Raw genomic sequence first — 25,577 nt, forward strand, 5'->3', positions numbered from 1 at the left:
ATAATGGAAAGGTGTTGTTGTGTGTAAATCTTAACTATGTATAATTTATGTTGTTATTATAACTAATTCCAACTTAATTAAAACTATTAATTAATTTAAACTATGATACGTTTTATTTATTTTGTTAAAGTAATACAAAAGAGAATAATTAAATGGAAAATCTGAAATAAAATACAGTGCTGTGCAAAACTTTATTTTGCTTCCAAGGACCCAGGTTTTCTTGTAATTATTATTATTATTATTATTATTATTTTTTTTTTTTTTTTTTTTTTTTTTGGTCCTGAGCAATACTTCTCGGGGCTTTTTTAGATCTTTTCTTTGGATAGTGGCAGCTCCTTGACTCATTTTCAGTGAATAACCAATTCTAGAGGGATGTTTGATGAGAAGAAGACAAAACACAAACAGAAACACTTGAAAACAACTGCGTATGGAACATGACAAGAAGCCCAATGACCACAAGAAGTCAGACACTAGAGGAGGATATCCCTAGAAGTCCATGCTCTGTTTGGTCCAGATCTTTACAACATTAGGCTGGGTTTTTAATGTTGTGGCTAATCAGTGTTTAAGTGCATAGTATTTTTAGCTGCATGATAATCAATAGTATATAACTGTGTAGTTTTTAATGTGATATAAAAGTACATATGGTGTCATCTCAAGATTGTGCTTATCATATTTTAAATGGTGCTTCAGTTTAAAGTAGCTGTAGGCTTGTATACTCCAAAATTAGTTTTATTTTGAAATGTTCAGGCGGAAGCCCTGTTCTGCATTTGGACTTGCTTGACGCTAGCCCAGCATGCTCGCTTTTAGTCCTGCAGAGAATAAAGTGTGCAGCGCCCTTGTAACCTGTCAGAAATCAGAGGTGGTACAGTCGGTTCCGGAGCACCAGCAGAGCAGAGGAGAGAGGGTAGGAGTGTCCGGCTTAGAGTGTCACAATTCAGGGACGTCAGGAAGCTTGCCCCCGCCTCCCATTAATGATCCCCGGCATGTGGAACTGCGTTCTCCTTGAATGACCTACACACAACCTATTGCACGAGTCCTGGACGTCGTTTCATCTCAGTTGAACCACCTGCCGGAGAGGAGCTGCAGCGGGCGGTCTACACAGCGGGCAACAAGTCGAAGCGAGTCTCTGGCAGGCCTCGAGCCGACTGTGGAGCAGCTGACCTGGACAACAATCATTTCGGGGCAGCCTCAGAAGGACCGGACAAGAGCTAGAAGTTTCAGAGTCAGCGTTCAATGCTTGAGGCCGACAATTAAGGAGAAGGGGCAGTGCAGAATTTCTCGAGGGTTTCGGCGTTCACATGATGTACACAATCACCAGAGGTCCCAGCAAACTCGTTACACAACGGAGGACAGGTGAGTGAATGTGGCCATTACCTAACGCGTGATGCAATGTAACGTCAGGCTGCTTTTGGCTCAAGAAAGCGAAAGTTTCGGGGTTGTTTCGTAAGGTGACATGTTTGAGTGCTGGGTTACATCGAGTCTACAAACGCGTAATTTTTCCGTTTTTGCCCCAGGTAACACTCAGCAGGTCGAGAGCAAGTTCGGCGACTTGAAACTGAAGCCGACGTCCTGGCTCACGTCAAAGTGAGTATGTTTACTTTGTGTTTTTATTTAATGTTTACTTTTTTTTTTTTTTTTTTTTTTTGAGGGTTGCTTTGGGCGTGCTGCTGTTTGAGCAGCGCGAGCTCAAAATACTTTCCACGTGGACCGCGAGCGCGATCATATAACACGTAGGCGTGGCTTGGTTCCAATATCGGACACAACTTCTATGACGGCCCGTCAGTTTCTCGGGCCAATCAGAGGCGCCATTAGTTGAGGTGTGACACTGCATGGTGTAGCCGAGAGCTCTGCTACCTGAGGGGCCAACCCACCTCTCCTGCTGTGATTTATTAAGGTGTAGAAATATAAAGAAAATAATATAAATAAATATTAATATAAAGAAAAGTCTAAATCTAGCCTTGATTGAAACTTCATCTACAAATGGCAAAACTAACTTAATGTACTGAGATAGTTAAGGTGGACTAACCAATACAAAGCTGCAGTCTCCAAAATGTCCAGGAAAAAAAATTGACCACTTTAAGAAAACTTTCTTGTGTGAAAGTGTGCAAGACTTAGATTTACACTTTAGATTTGCACTAATATATATAACACCCCACTTTCAAGAAAACACCAAGTAGGTAATGGATGCCCTTTTCAGCTCATGTTCACCCTGCCCATGAAGAACCAAGTCAGTCTGTCCTGTCATAATCAAAGTGGCCACACCTTCACCAAGTAATCCAAGCTGCTAAATGAACATAAGACTTTTACTCTCACTTTGTAACGTGACTCCTGTGACTGTCTTCATCCAAAAAGCCGCTCCTCTGCAATTAGCTCTTGTGTTTTCTCCTTAGCTCTCCTCCTCCAAAGATCGTGTTCAATCGCCTCAACGGGAAACGGTACCACAGTGCGGCCGCACAGAAGTCTGAAAGCCCAGTGGAGGGATTCACTCCTGCACACGAGGAGAATGTCCGATTTGTATACGAAGGTGAGGATAAGGGGACCAATAGATGGGTGGTGATGTAAGTCAGTGCAAAGTGAGCCCTCCAAGACAAAAAGTCAGAGATCTTTATCTGAAAGGGGACGTGGTATTAGTTACTAGAGTAGCTTTACATGATTCATAGTTTATAATGAGCCTTTTCAACCTGTTCTGGGTACTAGTGTAGCCCTTCAGTTCATCTCTTAAACCACTGTAGCTCCAGTTCCTCTTCTTTTTAAGACCTCTTAATACTTCCTATTGGCGGCCTCTCACAAAAGTTTGCACAGCAAGTGGTGGACCTGCAGTGCTCAGAGGCAGAGCTGTCTGCCTGAGGGGATCATACTGGGGCTTTCCACTCTGTCTGAAACCAAGCAGCTTAGAGCCCAAGCTTTTTGGTACTTGTACAATCAGTGATCTCACTTTTTTGACACTTTGTTCATCTTTAATAAGCGTCTTTAATAGGCTGATGATAATTTGGAAATCAGATGATCTTCTGCAATACACGTCCTCCTCTGCATAAGAAGCTTTGGATATACAGATGTGCAAAATTTTAATATTTACTGTTTGTATTTTTACCGTGTTGGTAAATTTCTCTTCATATGCTTAGGTTCAGAATTTATATCCTTTTTTATAAGGTAGTTTTCAGTAATGTTGGGTGTTGTTTTGCATACTAATAACCCTCTTTTTTTTTTTTTTCTTTTTTTTTTTTTTAAATGACAAATACCTGAACTACTGCAAAAATTCAACTAGTTGTCAGTAGGTCTCAGACGAGTGCTGCTTCTAGTCAGTAAACCCTAACAATGAGTTAAGTCCAGGCCCTGCAACATTCACCCCCGTCTTGGAAGATTGTCCAGCATACCTCAGCGCCGGCCAGTATTTCATGCCGTGCTCGGATTGAATGATTTGTGGAGCTGAATCGGCATGAGCCAGCTATCTGTGTTACTCTTGGGCTGCTGCCAGTAAAGACTGCTCTGTGGCGTCCTTTTGTGACCACAAAGTTCAGCGCTTCACTTTTGTTCTCTGCTCAGACACAAGGAGGAACCGCTCTCACGCTCTGTCGAGTTGTTCGAAGAGAGAAAACCTGCTGCGGTTTATTCCAGTTGAACATGTTCACACAAAAAAGATAAAATTGTAACAAATGTAACCTGCAGACATGATTAGAAAGCGTTTTATGCACCCGCATGCACACGTTCAACTGGTTTATTGTTTAACATCCTTAAAGCCGTTAGACATTAAATGTTTGGCTGACTATTGGAGCTCCAAGTAAGCAGAAGACATGTCCACAGAAACTAAACCTTGAGATTTATCTTGATTATTAAATGGAAAAACCTTCACCCTCAGCTGATAAACACAATCCACCTACCAGACCACTCCTCTCAAGGTTTGCAGCCTTCAAATGAATTTAGATAAATAGTGGTCAGAGCTGTGTAGATGTGCCCTTGAGCTCAGCTGCTGGTTGAAGATTTATTTTTATTTTTAGTGTCTTTTTGTATGAGTTCAAAGATTACAGGAAAATATACACCAGTGTATCCATCCAACATCCAAATGGTAATTACAACTCCACGTGTGTGTGACTGTTTGCAGTGTGGCAGGAGGTGGAGCAGAAGCTGGAGGACGGCGGCAGAGGGGAGCTGGCTGGCAGCCAAGGGCCCGTTCAGTACTCCGAGAAGACCCCGAGTGCTGCGATGAAGAGTAAGTTCCCATGACTTTTAAAATGCCTCCAGTCATTTAGAAACTAAACGTGACCACACTCATTCAATGTAATCTTACCGTATGTCTTTATGGCATCCTAACAGATAAACCTCTTCCTACTCATTAAGCTGCTCAGCTTTTGAACCTGTAATCTATGCATTTATTATGTCTGGGCCTTTAAACCCCTGAACCGATTGGCTATTTTTATCTCTCTGAATGAACAGCATGCAAGGCAGAGGGCAACTGTTGTAATAGTATTGCTTTAATTTTTAACCTCCTTTAATTTGAGAACCTGGCTATTCCAGATAAACCAGCCGTGACGACCAAATGTAGTGCACACACCTACCTGCCTCTTCCGCTTTCCATTGTGTATCGCTACCCCGAAAAGCTTAAACCAAACCGGTTTCTAGTCCTTAATTCTTTAGAATGTGAAGAAAAAAAATATTATATTTTTGTTATTTTTTTAGAAGATCGAAAGCTTTTCAAATCTGAGAAATTAACAACATGACAAAAGGAGCTCTCCATTCAAGTGAAGGACAATGAATCGATTAAAGACGCAGGCTGGAATTCTTCAGCTGTTAATGTAACATTTTGTTCACGTGTAGAAAACGTACTTGCTCATTTGATTCAATCTGAAGTTAAGCTTTCGTCTCTTGTCTCTCCTGCCGTCCTCCCCTCTGTGCAGACTTTGTGCCCATAGACCTGGAGGAGTGGTGGGCTCAGCGCTTCCTTGCCAACATTGCCAACCTCTCATGACTGTGATGAGGCATCGAGCCGGGACGAGGAGATGCACCGCGCTGATGCATCCGGAACTTGCCACACGGGTGGAAAGGAGGCGAGCCCGTCTCCGGGATCTGTAGCGTTGTGTCTAATTTGGAATGTGATTTGATGCCTCGTGCTTCACAACTGCTGTCGAGAAACCTGAGTGCACAACGATGCAAACACAGCGACCTGACTGGGAACTCTTGACAGCATTGACTTTATGTTGTGCTGCTCTAACGGATCTCTCTCTCTCCCCCTCTCTCTCTCTCTACTTGAATGATGTATCAGAAGCTATGAGATCTTCCCCTTGTTCAACAACCTGCTTCCTTTCTCAAGTGTTTTCAGCTCTGCGAGCATCTTGGTTAATCTTTGGATAAGGAAAAACAAAAAAAACACACACAATGCCTTTTCAACAACTTCTGTGAGATTGCATTTCTTTGCGCTTAACTGGCTCATATTTTGTTGTTGCAACACATAACACCTGACTGTTGTGCAATACAACACGCTGAGGATTAACTTTGTATCACTGGGCTGACAAAGTGTAATATCAACTTTATTACATCAAGTGGTTTTGCTGTTTTGAAATTTTTAAATCAAAAGCCCTTTTCAGATATAACTTTACTGGCTGTTAAAGTGACAGTTTGGTCATTCAGGCAGACATGTGACAGTATTGGAAAGACTGACTATAATCAGTATAAACTTAGTGGATGGCAACTTTTTAATGTTAGTGACAATGGAGAGGAGAACAAAGAGCAGGGTGTACGTGACATGTTGTGCTGATGAGAGCTGTTCAGGCTGTTCTTCTTTGAGCTGATGTGTAAATGTTACTCTTTCTTAAAATTCCTGTCATGACTTTTATGGAAAAAGTGACCCAGGTGCTCATTTCGGACACCTTGTAAGGTGCAACAGGAGTGCATGTCTGAAGGGGGCTAAAGCAGCCATTTGTCAACCCCACACTACAGCCGTCATTAATCAGATTTATTTTCTTAATAAATGCAACATTTGAAAAAAAACAAACAGTTAAAATACACCCGGTCCTGGAGAAACGGTGTCAATATTTACATAGTTATAAACCTGTTTTTACTAAAGATGTTCTCACCTGGGAATAATCAGTCTTTGTCTTGATCATTTAGATTTTCTTGTGGCCTTTTTGGTTATCAGACAAACGTTCCAAGCACAGAAATAAAATCTGCCATCTTTCAGTTTCTACATAAAACCATTCTTGCAGTGAGTTTAAAAGTGCGACTGTAATGCCTCCTTCCTCGCTTGCCTCTCTTTCACCTACTTTTGCCCGCCTTGCCTGTCCTCTTGACCCGCCTGCGGCTCGGTGCGGCGTGGCCTGGCTTGGCTGTGGTGAAGGTGATGCACTGAGAGTCCAGGTAGTCCATGAGCTTGGCAGCCCCCAGGCGTATACCCGCTGCTTTGAGTTGCTCCTGAAGCTGAGACAGAACCAGAGGCTTATACTGGAGGATCTGACTGTACAGCTTGGAGTCGGACAAGATGAAGGAGCGCACGGCTTTGAGTCGATCCTGGAGCCGGGACGCTGCTTGAGAGGCAGAAATCCCGCCATCGCTGTCGGAGTCGCCGTCGGACGAGATGCATAATTCTGGATTGGACCTGAGGAGAAGGAAGCGGTTAATTTTATAGACTCTACTAAGTGTCTGATTTTTAAAATGAGTGTCAGGTATCTAACTTGTATATCTGAGGGTCAAACGTGCACACACTAAGCAACAGCTGGAACTGGAAAGCTACTTCAATGGTTCCAAAATGTCTCCAATCAGCCACATGTCAGTAGTTGTGTGGTCGTGTGACCCCAGCCAGGCGTGTAAGGGGTCATATTGGCACCAAATGATCAATCACAAAACATTAATGAAATCAAGTTTTAACCTCCCAAATATGAGGAATTGCACCTGTAAAATGGGCTAAAAGCAACTCCTGATATTGGCTAAATTATCTGATCCAGAAACTCAGTTGATGGATGTGTGCAGGTTGTTTTTTCTCTCTCTGTCCTGCATTACTGGAGCTGCTGCTGTTCTTTCTGTGCAACACTGTAATTGTGTTAAAAGGAAGCCAAAGGTCCCTGAATACTATTGCCCTGCTAATCCAACCACCAAGCGTCACTACAGTAATCCCATTTTCCAAGAGAACTGAGCGGGTGAGTAGTGGTGCTTTTCTACACACCGATCTGTTACCTGGTACAAAAACAGCATTCAGGCAAGTTACCTTAAATTCTAGTTCATATCAGCGCCATCAGCTCAAGATACAGAATATCTGTGTGTGAATTTGAATTAATGCTTCATAGTATATAAAAGCAATTTACAGTAGCGTTCAACACATTTGCTGATAAAGTTTATATCACATATAATCAGCATCATTTTGAACTTTTTCCCCATTCTGTGCATTTTAAGCTCTTTCTCTCAGGAGCGCTAACATCACGTGTCTTTGACTCATCGTTATATGGCTGTTATCTCCACTCTGTTAATGTAATTTTAAATAGTGGACATAATTAGATGAAGTATTTTAAATCACAAAATGGCATTTTTATACATTTCAAATTTCCCCAAAGAATCTCATTCATAAAGGTTGTTTATCTTGACTTTATAGCTGTGCACTCACTACTGACTGAATTCATTGTTGTTTTCCCAGGTAGGAACAAAGAACAACATTCTAGAGCTCAATTATTAAAAACACTAAAAATGTAAGCACCCTCTGTATAGCTGTGGGTTGTGACACACAGGTGTACACTTTGGTGTCATTCTGAGGCCACAGCACAGCAAATTACACACAATTACCATAGCAGGTTACAAACTGGTGCTATTCAGCTGTGAAGGAGGGTACCGGTGTCTAACATCCTCCTCTTCACAATCCTCATGCACTGTGTCGACTCTTGATGGACTTCACATCTTTAAACTAAGACATTATCTTCTGAATGTTCACGACTGCCAAGAGATGACTTGGTGTGAACCTTTGATGTCATTTGATTTGTTACCAACACTAGTACAGGTGCACACAGGCGAGCAACTCTGAATCCATCAGAAACATGGCTCCTGGAGAACACAGGCCACTGACTGAGTCTATAGTCAAGCGCTCTGTTATGTAACACCTAAGATGATCTACACACTGCGGAGTACCTTTCCGATTCTTCACTGGCTCCAGCTGAGGAGGTGTTGGAGCCCTGTGAGTTGGACAGAGGCTCCGCCACCTCATCACCGTTGTGCTTCACAGGGCACACATCAGCAGGTGCTCGGGGTTCTTTAAACTTCACAGTCTGGGCGCAGGACACTGGCCTGCTGGCAGGGGGCTTCATCTGAGCTGTGGCTCCTGAGACTGAGGCCTCATCCTCAGAGTCTGAGCTGACCAGCTGGTGTGTGTATTGGTGGATCTCCTTCAGTTTTAGGATCATCTGGCGCTTCGGTAAAGGCCGAACGCCAAACCTGCACAGAGGCGAAAGTTAAAGGCATTTGCGAGGCACAGACGGACTAACAGATGGACAGAAGGAAAACAGCCTGACAGCGAGCAGAGCCAGACAGACTGCGTTGACAGTGACACCAGGGGAGCTAATCGGATAGATACCTCACTTAATCGCTGTGATTAGTTAGAAAAAAAAAACTTGGCCTTGTATCTAATCTTTAACGAGAGGATGAGAGTGAACCAACTGACCTGTTGAGCTTGTTCTTGAGCTCCGGCGTGTCCATGTCAGAGTAGTAGGGCATGGGAGTGATGGGCACCAAGGTGCGCCGCCTTTTGCTGTGAGACGACACTGATGAAACACAAGAAGAAGACACTGTTTAGGCATAAAGTCTAATTTCTACACTAGAAGTTCATAAATAGAAGACAAGTGCGTGCAGTCCTTTAAAAAATCCCAACTAATTATTTATTCAACAGAAATTAAGCAATTTATCTGTAATAGCCCGCAATCATATCTTAAGTTATACTAATTGTAAAGCATTTGAATGAATTGGTGATATTAAACAATATAGATAAAATGAACCTGATAAAGCAATAAGCCCCCAAAAAACACATTATTCCTTGTTTTCCACTTGAATTTAATCAATACTTCAAACTTTTACCAGTCAGTTTGGTTTTAACCTTGAAATGAGGCTCAGATATAACATTCTTTCACAGTTAACAAGTTCGTGCTTATTAAAGTTAACGAGCACAACATTAATTAATGTTGCAGAGTCTCGACTTTAAAATATAAAGTGCCTTGAGATGCCTATTTTTTTTTTGTTTGGTGCTTTTTAAATAAAAACAAACTGAATTAATTGTGGAGGTTGTTTGAGAACTTGTGGTCTTTTTGTGATTTTATTGCTCTGGAATGTGTTGGTTGCTTATGTATATAGGACTACTTTGTCTATATTTCTTTTGCTATAAGAGCTGTGTAACACTAACATTTCTAATTTTTGGGATAATAAAGCTTTATTCTATTCTATTCTATTCCATTCTTTCTGTCTTGGTGGAGAAGAGCATGTTTTTAAGCCTGTCACTCGGTTTTTATAGTATGTGTAGCCCTGTGCAGGCTTGTCGTCCCAACCACAAAGGTACAGCATGTACAACCCTGTGAATACAGACAATAACTTTCTACTTCAGGCACAGGTTGTCTGGTAGAGTGAAGAATCTGATTAGATTTTGAGGCAACTTTCTAGTATAAATTATGTATTAGAGGAAAAATACTTCTTGATATTTAATAAAAAATTAAGACCTGTTGATACATATTGGGATGTTTTTTATAATTTAGGCTAAAACAAATATTATTTAGTAATATGCAGTTTATATTTATGCTGGCAAATTACACAATAGAAATACTTACCTGGGGTCTTATGATAGGTTGAGGGGTTCACCCTCTTAGAGAGAGGAAGGTGTTCCTCCTCCTCTTCTTCTTCTTCCCAGCTGTCCCATATTTTGGAGTCCAGGAGGCCGTTGTCAATCTCTGGTGTGGTCAGCAATTTGGCTTTAGGTGGGGACGTGGTGATGGAGGGACCTGCGTGCACCTGAGAGCTGTGACATTTAGGTGTGGAAGGAGTAGTCACGCCACCACAGCGGTTTAAAGACTCGCTGCTGTGTCTGGACGATTCAGGTCGACTGGTGGGAGAGGTTAACGACTGGGCTGTTTCTCGCTGCCCGCTGTCCTCCAGCCTCAGACTGAAGCATCCTGGATCAGCGTCTACACACACATCGAGTCCCCATGAATCATTGAACGCTATGGGAGGCTCATCCATGGCCATGAAACTCTGCTGAAAACTAGATTCTTCAACATCTGCCTCTATTTTTATTTCTCCCTCCTGTCCTTCATTGAACATTTCTTCAGTATCATCGGAATCTGTCTCTCTTCCTTCCTTCTCATTCCTTAACCTCTTTTCATTAATGCTGGAATTAAGAGAACGTCGACTCTGACTAGAAGACACGGTGAGCCTCGGTGAACTTTCAAAACTATGAGAAGACGAAGCGCGTGGGCCTGAAGGGTCAGACAAAGGGGAGAGGTGAAAGCTCCCCAGGTCTGTTTTCTCTGGGCTATCTGATGGTGCTCTCTCCCTTTTCTGACCCATTGAGTTCTGCTTACTGGGATGAGTGTGAAGCAGGGAGGAAGCAAGACGCATAGGGGAATGTTGAAGCTCCGTTTGTAAGGGAGTGCTGCTGTAAGGTTGGGGGTGGCGCTGAAGAGGAATATCACGCTTTGAAGAAGCTTGGAGAGAATCAAGGTGAGTCGAGCTTGAGAGATTTGACAGTTTAGGCTGAGGCAGGGGAACTTTGAATCGCTCTCCATCGTTCCTTGAATCATCACTATTCTCTCTTTTTGGAGAAAAGCTGAAGTTCCTTTCTATCTTCAACCTGGAGACACTGCCCTTCATTTGGTCGGTGTCGGCAGAATCCTTGGTTTCACTGTTGGAGGGGTGAAGGGTGCTCTTAAGAGTAGGAGAAGAAAAAACAGAGGGTGATGATGGGGATGTTTGACTTCTCCGAAACAGCTGCGTCCTGCACATGCTGCTTCTGGTCTGAGTGGAGCTGCTCCTGGTGCCGCTGCCAGGACGGACAGGTGTGGACGGGATCAGCCAGGAAACTTCTGGAGAACAGTCTAATTGATCACCAGCACTGTGCCCCAAACTACTGGCCTCTTTATTCAAAGCTGGTTCATTGGGTGCTGAGTTGTGCCTGGATTTGATTTCTGTATAACCGGGAGAACGTGGTAAGGGGCTACGGGAACTAAGAACAGCAACATCCCCCTCAAGCTCCTCACTGGAGTCTGACAAAACTATGAGCTCAGGTTCGTCTTTTTTCTGCGCTGAATCAGGAGAATGAGGGGTGCAAATACTATAAGGACCTTGGCTTTCTCGCTTCATGTCTTCCAATAGATCTTTCTTGGGCATTTTCAATTCAACTGGATTTTTTCCCTTGTCTCCACTGCCACCCATGTCACCTACTTGTCCAGGGGACACACCTGGAACCGGCAAGTTGGATGTCCCTGGTGGAGGACTGATGGAAGGGTCACTAACTACACTTGCTGAAGACTGAAGCAAAGCTCTCCCTGAAAATTCATATGATGGTTTACAGGGGGACTGCTGAGAAAGGTGCACCTTTGGCAGACCAGAGGTAGAAGCTAAGGAGGAAGCCTCTGCTTCCTCGTACACCCCCCACGAATCTGAAAAGAGACGGCTGTAGCTGCGATCCAGGCTGGGGTCGGGCTCACGTTGAAAGTCAGGTTGCAGCTTTTTGTCACTTAAGCTTTTTTTAGTTTCTCCATCTTCTTCCTCATCTAGCGCCTCGTCCTCCTTCTCCTCCTCCCTCTTTCTCTGCGTGGACGCAAACTCATAGATCTCCTCCAACTCTTCCTCATTCACTTTCTCTTCGTGAATCTCTCTATCGCCTGACGTGACCTCATCAGCTTGATGATCCACTTCCAGGCATTCATCTCTTCCTCTGTCTGAATCTTCCCCGTTGTCACCGTCAGCATCGTCTTCGTTCCACATGGAGCGGAGGAGCTCGATGAAGGCCTGGTCTGTTTCCTCCTCCTGGGTTAAGTAGTTGCCCTCGTCTCTCAGAGTCTCCTCTTGCCCAAGATGACAAAGCTGTTGTAGCTCCTGCAAGTCAAACCTGAAACAGGAAAGAGAAACGAAAGGAAGAAGCTTTCACAACAGCGTCAAATTTTAAGAGTTCTTACATGAAATTCAGAAAACATCAAAAAGAATAATACTTTTTTAAGTATTGTTTTTTATATGATTTTAATGTTTTATTTAAAAAAATGGAAACTCTTAACAGAAGCTCTTTTCACACATGCATTGGAGCCCTGAACCTTTCTCAGCTTATCTAAAGCAGCTGTATGAGAGAAGTCAAATATCTGACTCAGTCACATCACAGTCAAACCTGCCAGCTTCCAACACGCTCCCTCACATGTACGCCGTCTCCTCGTGTGTCCTACATGTGAGAAAGAACAACTGCGAACCACATCCTGACTGCATTCTCCAGATGTTTCCCATGTGTATATGTTTACAAACATCTGGGCTTCTAATTTAAGTGCAATTACGAGAACCAGCTCTGTTTAATAAAGAACAAAGCTAGACAACAAACAAGATCCTGGTTTATAGGATGAAATATCGACTGTTTAAGGCATTTGAGCTTTTTGGTGGGAGCAGACATCCACTCTAGTTTTAGGTTTTGGCATTAAAACTTCCCTCTTTAATAAGGCATACTGTAATTGCTGGTTCAGGTGACCCTGAACCGCCCTATCGTTATGACACTATTGCCCCGGGCTACTAGGGGAACTCCAAGCGGCATTCTTTTTTTTGTTTTGTTTCTCTCTCATTTTCAGTCTGCATGTATTTATGCCACTGCTGCACGCATGAACTTTTGCTTTGTATTTTGTGCTTTGGACTTTACATCCTCCATCTCCTAGTACCTTTGTGCCAGCTCCAGCACATGAGGCTGCAGCGATGCCGGTAAGGAGAAGTGGGCTGTGTAGAGATACTGTAGAAGAGCAAACACTGCTTGGGCCGGGACGTCGCTGATCAACACCCTCTGAGCAGGAGGCACGCCTTCCTCCTGCACCCCAAAACCACTTTCATGCATCTGTGACGCGAGCAGAAGAGCAAATCGACTCTGAAAAAGCTGAATTAATTCATAGGAAACTAAAGAAACAACTTTAAACAAAACAAAATTCCCAATTTGTTTTTAAAGCGTTGAAATAAAATCATATTCACACGGCTTATTCTTTCAAGCAAAATGAAATCTCAACCTGGAGCATCGCACACTACAGTATGCATCAGTGTAGACCTTTAATTACCTCTTACAATCATACTATTATTATTTATACTACTTGCTTCAATTTTTACACTAATTAGATTATATTTCATACTTGCAAAAAAATGCCAGAACAATATGCATAATAATGCGTCCCTGGTGTTGCACATCAGCAGAGCTTTGATGTGCAACACAGTAATAACTGGTTTACCATTTCTGCCAGCAGGGGGCAGCGAGCATACACCATGAAGGAATGTGCAAAGAAGACTTCTCCACTGTCCACCTGGAGCTGGACATCACTGAGCTGAGGGTTGTTCACCATGCTGCTCAGGTCTGACGCCAATGTGGACAGCGCTACCTACAGGGGGAAAACCATCACAATACAATGACGTAAGTTAACATGTTATTTAGGTCCTGATATTTATTTTATTATAATTATTGCTTTAAAAGAACACGATGAATTAAGGTGATTTAAAAACTGTGCCATCACAAAGTTAGCCTGCAGCATGCAGAACGGTTTGCATCACAGCTGGGCAGATGGGTGTTGAGCCAAACTGTGCATTGCTGGAAAGTTTATAAAAGATGACATCGTTTATAAACATGACATCATGAGTCATGTTATAGGACTCTGTGCAACCATATGAAAAAACGAATTACACCCCATGGCTCAGTAGGCTGTAGAAGCATATCTACCAGTAATAAACTGAAATAATTCTTTTATATGTGTGACTGTATCAGTGTCTCTGTCTCGCATCACTGTGGAGGAATTTTGTCCCACTTTTCTTTACAACATTGCTTCTGTTCATTAAGGTTTGTGGGAATTAGTTGGCAAGTTCCCGCCACAGCACTTAAATCAGGTTGAGATTTGAATTTTGGGCCGACTGCAACACCTTGACTCTTTTTTTTAGCAGATTTGCATCACTGTCCTGCTGCATGACCCAGTTTGAGCGAGAGAGGTGGGCTCAAATTTGACTCTACAAATACTTTGTTATTGAGATGAGTTTATGGTCAAATCAATGACTGCAAGGTGCCCAGGTCGTGTGGCTGCTCTTCACCAGCACAGCGGCTCGTACCAGCGTATGACGTGTCTGTTCTGATGTGCTGTGTTCGGCTTTCACCAGAATTTTCCAAAATTTATTGGACAACTGACTGACAAGTAGCCGTATGACTGTTCACTCAAATAAAATATCTGGAGGCGATTCTTTATATTTGGCAGCTTTTTACAACAAACCCTTGTTTATACTCCAGAACAAGAGGGCCAGATTAAACTTGGCCTGAAAACATCTAGGGACCTTACTACAGTTCTAACTGAAAGAAAATAAAGCGGTCCTACAAAAATAGTACTTAAAAGATTTGGTTAGATGAAATTAATGAACGTAATGGAAATGTTAAGAAGCATCTTACTGATAGGTGGCTGTCTCCAACTTTTTCCCTTGGTTGCTCAGCTGCTGTCATCGCTTGGCTATGTCTTTCCTCAGCATGCGTGTGGGCCTTTTCTGGCAGGAAGCCACTGGCACAGAGGTCAGCCTGCTCCTCTGATTCCTCCTGGATGAAGCCGCTCTCGCTGGCGTTGTCTGCAAAAAAAGGTTAAATAGTTTAGCCTCATGTTTAGCACGATGTTCAAATGTTTATAAAATGTTTATAAAACTTATATAACCAACACCCTACAGTTTTAGTTTTTCTTCAACATACACAGCAAGAACAGAAGACAGTGAACAAAGGTGTGTATGTGATGTGTTCACCATATTTTAGGCGCTTTGCCTTTTATTTAAATGTTCAAATTAAACTCTACAGGTAATAACATCATAATTTTATATCATATAAAATATCAAACTGTCAGTTAACTTATTGGTACAATTTTCACATTAGGTAAGGCTTTAATGCTGCTCCACTTTAAATAAAAAAAATGTTTTAGGACATAATTTTTGTCCGCGTGTTTTACCTTTGGCTGTGTATCCATACTGTGTGAGTGTCATGCCTTCGTCAGCCAGGTCCATCAGGTCTCGAAGAACCTGACTGCTCACTGAGAGCTGCCCTGTGCCGGGCGTGGAGGGAGCTGGGGAGCAGGAAGCCGTCTTGGCAGAGGATGGTAGGATGGAGGTCCTGAGCCCAGTGGTGGGAGTTCCTTTGGCCACAGGTTGAACACAAGACTCAGGCTTGTCGCTGGAGCCTTCTGAGGCTGCATCAGTCTAGAAGTGGAGGAGTTTTTGGTCAGATATTAAAGTTGCATCTGATTAAAACAAATGAACAAAAGAGTAGCTTCCATTCAATCGAATTGATTAAATCCTCCATTTATTTGAAAACTGACGCAATAACACAATAAAAAATAAACATGTCTTTGGTCTCACTCACCATTGCTGATACCCAGGGTGAGAAGAACTCCCTGAGCTCCGGAACGTAGAAATCAGACAGACAGCTGGAGTCTCCGTCAAGCAGTCGGCTTTTCTCCCAGAGGGGGGCAGCACCGCTCCAGCTATGCAGAGTGCTGGGGCTGCGAGGCGGGGTTGGGGGACAGTCTGGAGGGGTGCGCAGGAGAAGAGCAGAAACACGTTCCTGCAACCTCCTCAGTGCCCCCTCAGCATCCTGAATGAGAAGTAATGGAGCAGGGCGAGGGACGACTCCTTTTTTTCTCTTTCCACGCCCTTTACCTGCACGAGGGGAGCAGAGGATTTAGGTGCTGCCGCTATTTGAAAACTTCCTCATTAAATTTGAGTAAAAAACAACTTAATGTAACCTTTTAGTTATTAAATATCTAATACAGTCACATATACACTGCTGCAGGGCTTTAAAACAGCAACAGGTATGCAAACCCACAATCTACCAACTGTACTGTTAAATATTTGTTGCTCATTGACAAAACAAGACGAAAACCTTCCTTGTTAAACCTTTTCTTTGCTCACGTTTGCTCTTGAGCTGTTACTGGTATTTATTCTGACTTGGTTTGATAACTGAGAAATGACCGGTCCTGATCAGCTATCATTATTAGAGACAAAGCTAAACCAAGATCAAAGGCAGGGTATCCTGGCTGCAGGGTGTGTTGATAATTAAATATTAAACTAAAGCTCAAATGTCAAATTAATAAACCACACCTAAGTTTCTGACTTTGAAAACTGAGTTGGGAATTCAGTAAATGTAAATGTGTTTTATCTCTTCTGTACTTTGGGCTTTTCCTCCTGTGACCTTGCTTAATGCAGGCATTTCTGTCTCTGGAGCTGCAGGTTTCTGAGGTGTGACAGAATAAGAAGCTGGAACAAGAAATTGTTGTAGGAGAAGATTTGAATTTGGTACTCGAGTTTTATCTATCTTTATTTATCTTCTCCCCTGTCCCTGCTTTTTGAAAAACACAGATACCTGCGTCTGGCCTCCACTTCAGATCTTGAGTCACTGACGTGTGAGAAGTGCCAGTCTTTGTGTGATACTGCCTCTCTTCCTCTTTCTTTTGTTCCAGCAGGGAGGAGGACAGAGCCAAAGCCACCATGGTCTCTTCATCCAGGGCTTCGGGCTTTTTCTTGGGCTTCTTCCGTGCCTGCAGGCCTGGCTTGGTTGGGCCTTTCCTTTTGGTGCCCACAGCTTGAATGCTGAAGAAGAAAATGGCTAGAGTTAGATGTCATCTATCTTTTAGTTATGCAACAAAGTTATCGTCTGACTTACAGTAAATTAGCAGTGGCAGCACTCTGGGTTTCCTCAGCTTGTCTCTGCAGAGCCTGTATCAGCACAGCCGGTGAGACGTCCATATCTGAAGAACAGCGCTTCAAGTGGACCGAGCGGCTCTTTTGGGACTTGAACTTCTTACCACAGATGGGACAATCAGGAACACCAGAAGGTGGTGGAGGAGGAGGTGCAGGAGCCGCAGGGCCACTCTTTTCACTCTCATCCAAACACCTGTACAGAGAGATTTTTGACAAAAATGAAAAAATATATATATTCTGATTATTCAGAGAGACACTTTAGGTAAGAGTTCATGTATCTGCAAAGAAATCAAACATTTTGTAAAACACAGAAACTGAGGATGATTTTTTTTATTTGTGGAAAACTCTTATAACCCCAGGATTTCATTATTTTAATCAGATGTTTGTCATTATACTTTATGAAGTTATGACCTGAAAATTAGAAAAGGTATTGTTTTATTTTCCAACAAATCATTTAAATGCAACTTGGTGCACTCAATGAGTGGAATCCTTGAACTCCACATGGAGGCTACTTGTCCAATAAACACTCTCTTACAGTGCTGTAACAGTGAAGACAAACTTTTTAATGTCATTTAGCCTCCCTGTGTGTCCACTAGTATGTAAAGCTATCATCTAAAATGCAATCAAAATCCTCAGACCTGTTAAGATGCTGTGTGCGACCCTCTGCTGTCATGTGTGTTAAGTCTCTGTGGCAAATCTGACAGAAGAAAAGCCCTCCATCCTCCAAGTCCACAATCTGGGCCTGCGCTGCCTCTCTGTCCAGCTCCTCCTGCAGCTGCAGAGCAAGAGCCTCATCGTTGTCTTGAGGCTCTGGAGGAAGAGCAGAGCTGAAGGTATCTGGAGTATCTGCGAACAGCCCGGAGACAGAGAAATATACGGGTTAAAGTGAGGGATAGCAAGAATAACACAGCAACATTTCAGAAAACAGGATTTCAAAATAAGGAAAAGGTATGGGCCACATTTCCTATTTTTCAACGATAGAACTCAGTCCCTGGGTAACAGGTTGTTAGTAGTTTGTCAACAGTCAAGGTAAATTCTATATGGCATATACTGAAATATAATGATGCAAATTTAAAGTGTAAAATTTGGGAAAAAATATGTCTCGGATCAATACAGACACAGAAAACCCTACATAAAATATTACAGTGTTTATAAGGTCTACCTTTGTCTTCATAATGTTGCTGCTTTTGCCATGTTTAGACTGTCAGGCAGATTAATACTATCCTTGTGTCACAAATCACCCCTGACACTCACCATCAAACACTCCATCCTGTCAACACTGTCTTCTTCAGCTCTTTTGTGCACTGCTCATTGCTTTTAATGGTTGAACTCAGGTATTTAAACTCATTCACCATTACTACCTCTACTGTTCAAGGTGTACCCCGTCTCTCACCCTATAACAGCTGGAAACAGCTTCAACCCTATAAACCTGAATTGGACAAGCATAAGAAAGTAGGTGTATGCTTATTATAGTTAAGTAAACTAAACTGAACTAAAAGCTAAAACTTGGTGTGCAAAAAAACTTTTAATTATGTAATATAAAAATAAAATCTAAACTAAGTAAAATAAAATAAGAATGTAAAGCAAATGTCTTTAGATTTTGTCAGTTTGATCAAATTTGTTATTGCAGTCAGACTCTTGTGCATCTGTTAATCCAGAGAGCAGAGATGAGTTTTTATATTGTTGTATTTCCCTACTGTGCAGTTCTGAGCCTGTTAATTCTTGCCCCTGACAAATACCACCCATTAGATAACAAAGGAAAACTGAATATAATAAAAACCAAAGCTAAACATTTTAACTATAAAAACTAACCCACTCTAAACTGCCTCTAAACACAAACACAACACAAACAAAACTAATGAAAAAACAAAAACTGAGCAGGAAAAGAGAGCACATCAAAGTAAGGGATGCAGTAGACTGGAGAGGATTGTGTCATCTCACCCTGATTTTTTTGCTGTGTAAAAGGAGTACAGTTGTTCTCGTGGTTTGCTGGTTGGATGTGAGTTTTGTGCACCATCTTCTGTGGACTATCTCTCTTGAACTGCTTCATCCTCAGGAGCACTTTATCTTTTGCTCTTAGGCCGCTTTGAGGACTTGGCCCTGCTTCCTTTAAAGGCTCAGCTGATGGCCAAGCATCCCCTGACTGATGTCCAGCCTCTCCATTGACCACACGCGTTTCTCCTCCACCATCATCGCCAGCACCACCACCACCAGCAGGCTGGGTCCAAGATAGCCTTTTGATAGAGTTAAGAGCTTTTTTGTTATTTCTCCTTCTCTTATCCTCTTCGCTTGCTTGACTGGAGGTCTGCTTATCTGCTTTCCTCGCCTGTCTGGCTTCACCTGGTTTCTTGCGGACTCGTCTTAGATGCTTCGAGCTGAAATCTTCAAAATCCTGGTCCGAGTCATCCATTATACTGTATTTTTCTTCGCAATAAGAGGCTTTTACGATCACCCTGCAAAAAGACAACTAGTTTAAGCTGGATCCACTGATGTGAGACGATGGAGGGAAAAGGTTTAATTTGCATGCAAGTAAATTTTGCGCGGGTAATTCTGTATTCAAATAAAAACAGCGATGCTATAATTACATGCACACTGAGACAAATGGAAATAGTTATATGTGGCACAGATGTTTGACAAATCATGCCACAAAAGGTATGGAGTGAAAACAACAGCTAGCTACTTATGCTAGCACCTCTGTACTTACCCATATTTGATGAATTAACTGTTTAATTTTCTGCCTCATTGTTTACAGAGGCCGCCGAAGAGTATATTTTCATTCATTTAAAACCATATGTAGTGCTATAGAGTTTTTTATTAACTAAAAAGCGTAGAAGACAGCAAACAGCACTTGTTTTCATTTCAAAGCTACTCCCCAAACTGCTTCATTTAAAACTTCCGGCCATGTGACGGTGAAAGCAACGAATAACTGGCTGCTGTCGAGGTCATGTGACTAAAGCGAGTGACTTTGGACGGAATCCGTAAATAACAGTTTAATATAATCATTTATAAACGCTTTATTAAAGATTTCCAACACTTTATTAATTGTTTTAAACTAAATAATGATTTTTTTAAAACCAGTTTAAGACCCAGGCTTGATCAACATGTTCCTTAAAGCAATCACACTGCAGCAACTCAATGAATTTACACATGTCAACATGGTCAAGATGACCTGAAGCTCAAACCATACCACCACAATGGGAAAGAAAGGTGATTTTAAGTGACTTGGCATGCGACATGCACTGTAAAAAGAATAACCCTATTCAAATAAAAAAAAGAAAAAGATGTCCAATTGTCACATCCAAAATATTTGACTTCATAGAATCCATATTGAGTCACTTGATATGACCTGATACTTTTATGTTGATATAAACAATATTACTAGACTTGACTGAAACTTTAAATTTTGCATTGATCCAAATTGATTTTTTTTTTTTTTACATAGAACCATATTTTAATTATTGAACCAAGCTAATATATTGAAATTTAACCAACCTAATGTATTCACATCGAACCAAATTAACATGAACTAATATGTTTGTGTTGAAGCCAGGTAATTGATTTACATATATTCAAACTATATTTTTTACATTTCATTTTATTTCAGTTCAAAAATGCTCTGCATTTCCTATAAAAAACAAGACAGTTGGCCAACCAATTATTTCAAAATTATTTATTGTTCCAAACCATTTTAACTATAATCAATAGAGAGGATTAGTAATATACAGATTTAGTGCTGCGGCAGAAATGATTAGAGAAATGTTTGTTTTATAAAACCTGCAATCTTTTTAGAACTGGTATAAAACCTGCAACCTGTCTAAAACTGGCATAAAACCATTATAAAAACTCTTTTTAAACCAATTTGCAAGTACTCAAAAATGTTTATATGTGCACTGTGCCTGTACAATGTAAAAAAAAAAATCTACACATGTATCAATGAAATCAACTTAAATCTCCCTTTCAAATGGGTGTTCTTATAATTTTTGAATGTAGAATACCACTGCAGGCCAACCAAGCAAAATAACCAAGCACACATGCACATGTATGTGCACATACACATGCACACATGCATGCAAACACACTACTGTGCAGTGTTAAGTTCACAATTAAGTTTGCGAATCTTAGAGGTCATCTTGTTAAAGTCAAGCTCCATCATAATCTTTTGAAGAGCCTCAAAGGTGAACCTGAATCCTCGTGGATATTCCATATTAAGAGCATAACAGAGTCCAAAGACCATTGCCACTCCAGCTGCCACAGAAGGCAACTCATTCAGGACTTCCACACCATCAATGATTATCCCGATGTCTCGAGGCTGATGTAGGAGGCTTGAGTTGTCCCTGAAGACGAAGAGTGCCATGGTGGTACTCTGCAGCTCTTCCTCAGCTTCATCTGTCTGGGATATCTTGAGGTAAAATATGGAACAAAATGTACAAGTGAAGAACTGAAGTCTGGCACACCTGATAAATCTTTGACCATAATAAACTACTATTTTGATAGTTGTTTGGTCACAGACTATTAGAACAATTATTTGACTAATCAGATTGTGAATTGCATAATCATTAAATTAAATCAATGGTGGAACATTTTCATAAATGTTCCACAAAGCCCAAGAAAAAAAAGAAAACAATACAGAACCCTAAGATATTAACTTGATGAGTTGATTAATCGTTGCTGTCCTACATTAATCACTGCATTTAATAGCAGAGTTGTCAAATTTACATCAAGAGACTGCATCTCATGTAGAGACAGAACAGATATGGACATACCATGTATTCTTTTATCAAGTCCTCAACACGTTCTCCAAGGTAGATAATGAGAGATTTAAGTATACACTCCCTCCTAATGTCAGCATCAGCATCCTGCAGGAACAGTTAAAATTGTTACTATGCAATATGGAGAGTATACTGCGTGAGAGGAATTTTTTTTCACCTCTCTATCCTCATGAGGTGACTAATGCCCCTTTTCCACCGACAAATCGGCACGGTGCGCTTGAGAGCAGTTCAGTTTAGCGCGGATGAACTCGCTTGTTGCGGTGGAAACATAAAGCGGACGTAACTGGGAACAGGGGCGAACCCATCTGGCGCGCGCAAAAGTCTTTGTCCGCAACGTCACAGCCCGAAGAGCAACAACAATCGCGATATGTGTGTTTTTGTACTTTGCTCTGTCTGTGGTTCATTTTGATTGGTTTGATTTTTGGTTCTTGTGGAGGAAGTCGCCATGGTCCAAAGTCAATGGAGTATGGTTGCTGGGAGTTTTTTTTTTTTTAAAGCCTTTTGTGGGAGCGCTTCTATATCACATCACGTGGGCACCACACACACCCGGGCCAATCAGGTGTAAAGGCGGTGGAAAAGCGTCCGCAAGGGGCTAAAGTGAACTGAGCCACACCGTGTTCTGTTGGTGGAAAAGCGGCATATGCTTTCTTGTCCCTAAATAAAAGTTTATACGTATATATGTATGTATGTGTATCTGGCGAGTGAGAGTGAAAATGTGTCTCCAAAATAAATTTTGTTGCAGTTGTGCTCTGTACTTGTATAATGACAATAAATCTCTTCATTCATTCAAGGACAAAGCCCACACTTCCTTTCAACATTTTAAAAGGTCACAGCCATAATCACTGACGTTACCAAAATAAAACTGTAACAGGATACAAATTCTCATTAGATACAAGGGTTAAAATGCTAACGTCATGTTAATAGTTAATTATATACACCCTACCTGCCCAAACTGAAAGATTGCATTGTAAAAACCCATTATAACAGTTTCTAAGCAAAACAAGTTGTTAGGCTTCAGTTACTCTTTAAGTAGTTACACTCCAAAATAACAGGACACAACCAAAATGAAATGTTCCCTTTGCCCTCCATAGAAAATGTTGCTGCATTTATAACTGGACAGAGGAAATTAGTGGACAAGGATTTCTTACTAACTCACACAACGGATGTAACTAATGCAATAGCAATATTACTTACTACTACAAAAGTGATTTTCAGAGTGCTTTTCAATTACGAAGACTAGAAAAGGGGAAATGGGGCACATCTCCCTACACAACCAGCACTGAGCACACACCTGGGTGAAGCCGAGAGAGCAATTATTGCACACAATAGTGCCAACACATCAGCAAGGTGAATGAGAGGATAATGAGGGAGGGTCTAGATTATTATGAAATGTTTAGAAAGGATGTGCAGTGTAAATGCAAAATGATACCTGTTCAGATTAAATGAAAATGTATGCTTCAGCCATGGAATGGATGGAGCAATCAGTGGTTCTGAAAGCATACAGAAAAAAAAGAATAATGTTACTTCTCTATAAAACACATAACACAGAAAAACCAAGAAATACGATACACATCCTTATAAAAAGCTAGTACTATAATTTGATTTAGGTTTACCAAACAGTCTACAGACCAGCCATTAGCGACTAAGTTTGGCATAGGGTCAATTTTTTGCTGATAAAATTAAAATTTCTTCAGAAAATGCACATTTTTCCGAGCCGCGCCTGAAAGTCAATTGAAGGAATTAGTCTTATGTCATTGATCTTAAATGCTGGCGTGTTATTTCTGTCTCTAAATCATGCACATTAATAATTATCTTTTGCGCTCGGTGTACACAAACATAACAAACAAATATTTATATGAAGAGAGACAGAGACAAACGTGCGCGCACAAACACAAGCTTGTGTCTAGAAACCGCGAGCTCACCAGAAAAACTCAAACGAAGCGGAGCACGGAGTTATACTATGAATGTTATGAACTATGAACTTATGCTAGCTAGCTGTATCCACCACCGATGCATCGTGGTAACGCTAGCTAGTTAGTATACTGGTAAAAAAACGGCTTTTTGCCTAACTTGCATTCCCGACTGTGATGGTCGGTTGCTGGTAACCAGTTCTAACGTCGCGCCGGATAGCTAGCTAGCTTGTAGCTAGCAGCTACAATCATGCAAAAATTGGGGGTGGCTGTCGACCCAGCTTAAATGGGGTTATTTTCTGCAATTTTGGCAATACAAATTATAAAAGCTTTTGTAACACACTTGGCTTTACTTACGTTTATTTTCAGATGAAATTAATCAAAGATGTGACACGATGTTTCCAGCAGCCATGCAGAATAAAAATGGGTCCCGGTCTATTTCTGGTGGGCGTGTTCAAGTGCAAATCACTTTGACTCAAATTAAAGATATTATCTGTTCAACATGAAAAGAAATATATGTTTTGAGAGAAATCAAAAACTTTGCGTTGTGTCCTTTGTACAGATATTTAGTTTCATCCAAATCAAAAGTGGTATTTTAAAATGCAAAAAGAAAGGGTTTCACAATCAAATCAATGATTTTATTCTGTTTTGAATGGCACTTATTAGATTGAATGAATGACTGCATGTTAGACTTTTTACAGTGTATGTATGTGAATTTCTGCGTGTATTCTTATAATTGTTACCTTTTTCTTTTACCCTTGGCTTTTTGTGTTCATGTTCTGTTGTATACTTCATCTGTTCGTATGTTGTATACTCATTGTTTGTTAAATAAAGTTTTTAAAAAAAGACACGCTTTGTTTAGACCCCCAAAATCCTTTCCACGCCCACCCCCGTGACATCACGCTCCAAAGCCCTGTTACGTCACAGAACGTGGTGATGTCATAGTGACAGTCCTTTCATCCTTTGATGTTCAAGTCTATAAATAGAGGAAAGCTGTCAAAGGGAATTCATTAAGCTATCGTTTTGTTGGAGTGATACAGCACATAAAAAAGCAGAAATGAGTTCGAAAGCTAACAACGACAGAAATGTTAATTTCTTGAAAACAATGGTTAAAAAAAGTGAAAAAGAAAAAGAAACATATGCCAGACAGTTGGAGCAAAGACTGCAGCCAATGATCGACGAGGTTGAAAAGCTTAAAACTGAGCTTGACTACTTCAAAAACCTGCATACAGTCAATAAGAAACAGATCGAGGATCTAACAAAAGAAAACAATGAACTTTTGCAGAATAATAAGCTGCTGGGTTCGGTCTTGGATGACAGGACAAACATCGCAGACAGGTTGGACTCGATAAAAGATGACCACGAAGCTCTGGTAAAGTTCCGCGCAGAGACGGAGAAAACTCTGGCTGAGCTTAAAGAAAAACACGAGGACGAAGTCGAAGTCCTGCAAGGACTGCTGGAAACAGAGAAAGAAAAGGTGGCACGTCAGCAATTTCACAACAGCCAAGTTGTTGAATTATTATTGAAACGCCACAAAGAGGAAAAAAATAAGATGCAGCAGTTTTACCAGGAAAATACAAAAAAACTGGAAAACAAAGCCAATGCTGCAGACAGGAAGTTAGAAGAGGTCATCAACATGTATGACTCCAGAATAGAAAAGCTTAAGAGAAAGGTAAAAAATAGTAGAGGTGTGACCGTCAATGCGGTTAAGGAACGCGAGGAACAACATCAATCCTCGCAGTGTTGGATTGAGGATCTTCTGACAAGTAATACAAAGTTACAGGACGAAAATGAATTGATGGATAAAACCATGAAAGAATTAACAGAGGAGAAAGATCAAATGGGCAAAGTAATAGACGACCAAAAGGCCCAGAATATGGAGCTCAAACTGAAATGCCAGAGTAATATTAGAGCTCTGGCCTTGGACAAGAAAATGAAGGCTATGGTCGAAGACAAAGTTGATTCTTTGAAAAAGAAAATTGAAGACCTCAAAAAGGCCCTAAGCACA

At 41.3% G+C, this 25,577-nt stretch overlaps 2 protein-coding genes across 2 annotated transcripts; one reads left to right on the plus strand and one right to left on the minus strand.

Annotated features, from left to right (window-relative positions):
- The first annotated feature begins 777 nt into the window (after positions 1-777).
- mcrip2 (MAPK regulated corepressor interacting protein 2) lies at positions 778-5,988 on the plus strand. The gene is made up of 5 exons (XM_040004564.1): positions 778-1,353; positions 1,515-1,584; positions 2,391-2,524; positions 4,100-4,207; positions 4,893-5,988. The coding sequence occupies exons 1-5, from the start codon at positions 1,299-1,301 to the stop codon at positions 4,961-4,963; spliced, it is 438 nt and encodes a 145-aa protein (XP_039860498.1). The 5' UTR covers positions 778-1,298; the 3' UTR covers positions 4,964-5,988.
- Positions 4,961-19,894, minus strand: slx4 (SLX4 structure-specific endonuclease subunit homolog (S. cerevisiae)). Its single transcript, XM_040004562.1, has 14 exons — positions 19,595-19,894; positions 18,832-19,343; positions 17,529-17,736; positions 16,853-17,083; positions 16,553-16,779; positions 15,554-15,849; positions 15,144-15,390; positions 14,606-14,775; positions 13,413-13,559; positions 12,861-13,030; positions 9,780-12,058; positions 8,630-8,729; positions 8,101-8,403; positions 4,961-6,586 (listed from the first exon to the last, which is right to left on the minus strand). The coding sequence occupies exons 2-14, from the start codon at positions 19,298-19,300 to the stop codon at positions 6,247-6,249; spliced, it is 5,187 nt and encodes a 1,728-aa protein (XP_039860496.1). The 5' UTR covers positions 19,301-19,343; positions 19,595-19,894; the 3' UTR covers positions 4,961-6,246.
- Positions 19,895-25,577: the final 5,683 nt, after the last annotated feature.

The sequence above is a fragment of the Simochromis diagramma genome, unplaced genomic scaffold (genome assembly GCF_900408965.1).
Source record: "Simochromis diagramma unplaced genomic scaffold, fSimDia1.1 OVJJ01000487.1, whole genome shotgun sequence".
In the NCBI taxonomy this organism is placed as follows: Eukaryota; Metazoa; Chordata; class Actinopteri; order Cichliformes; family Cichlidae; genus Simochromis; species Simochromis diagramma.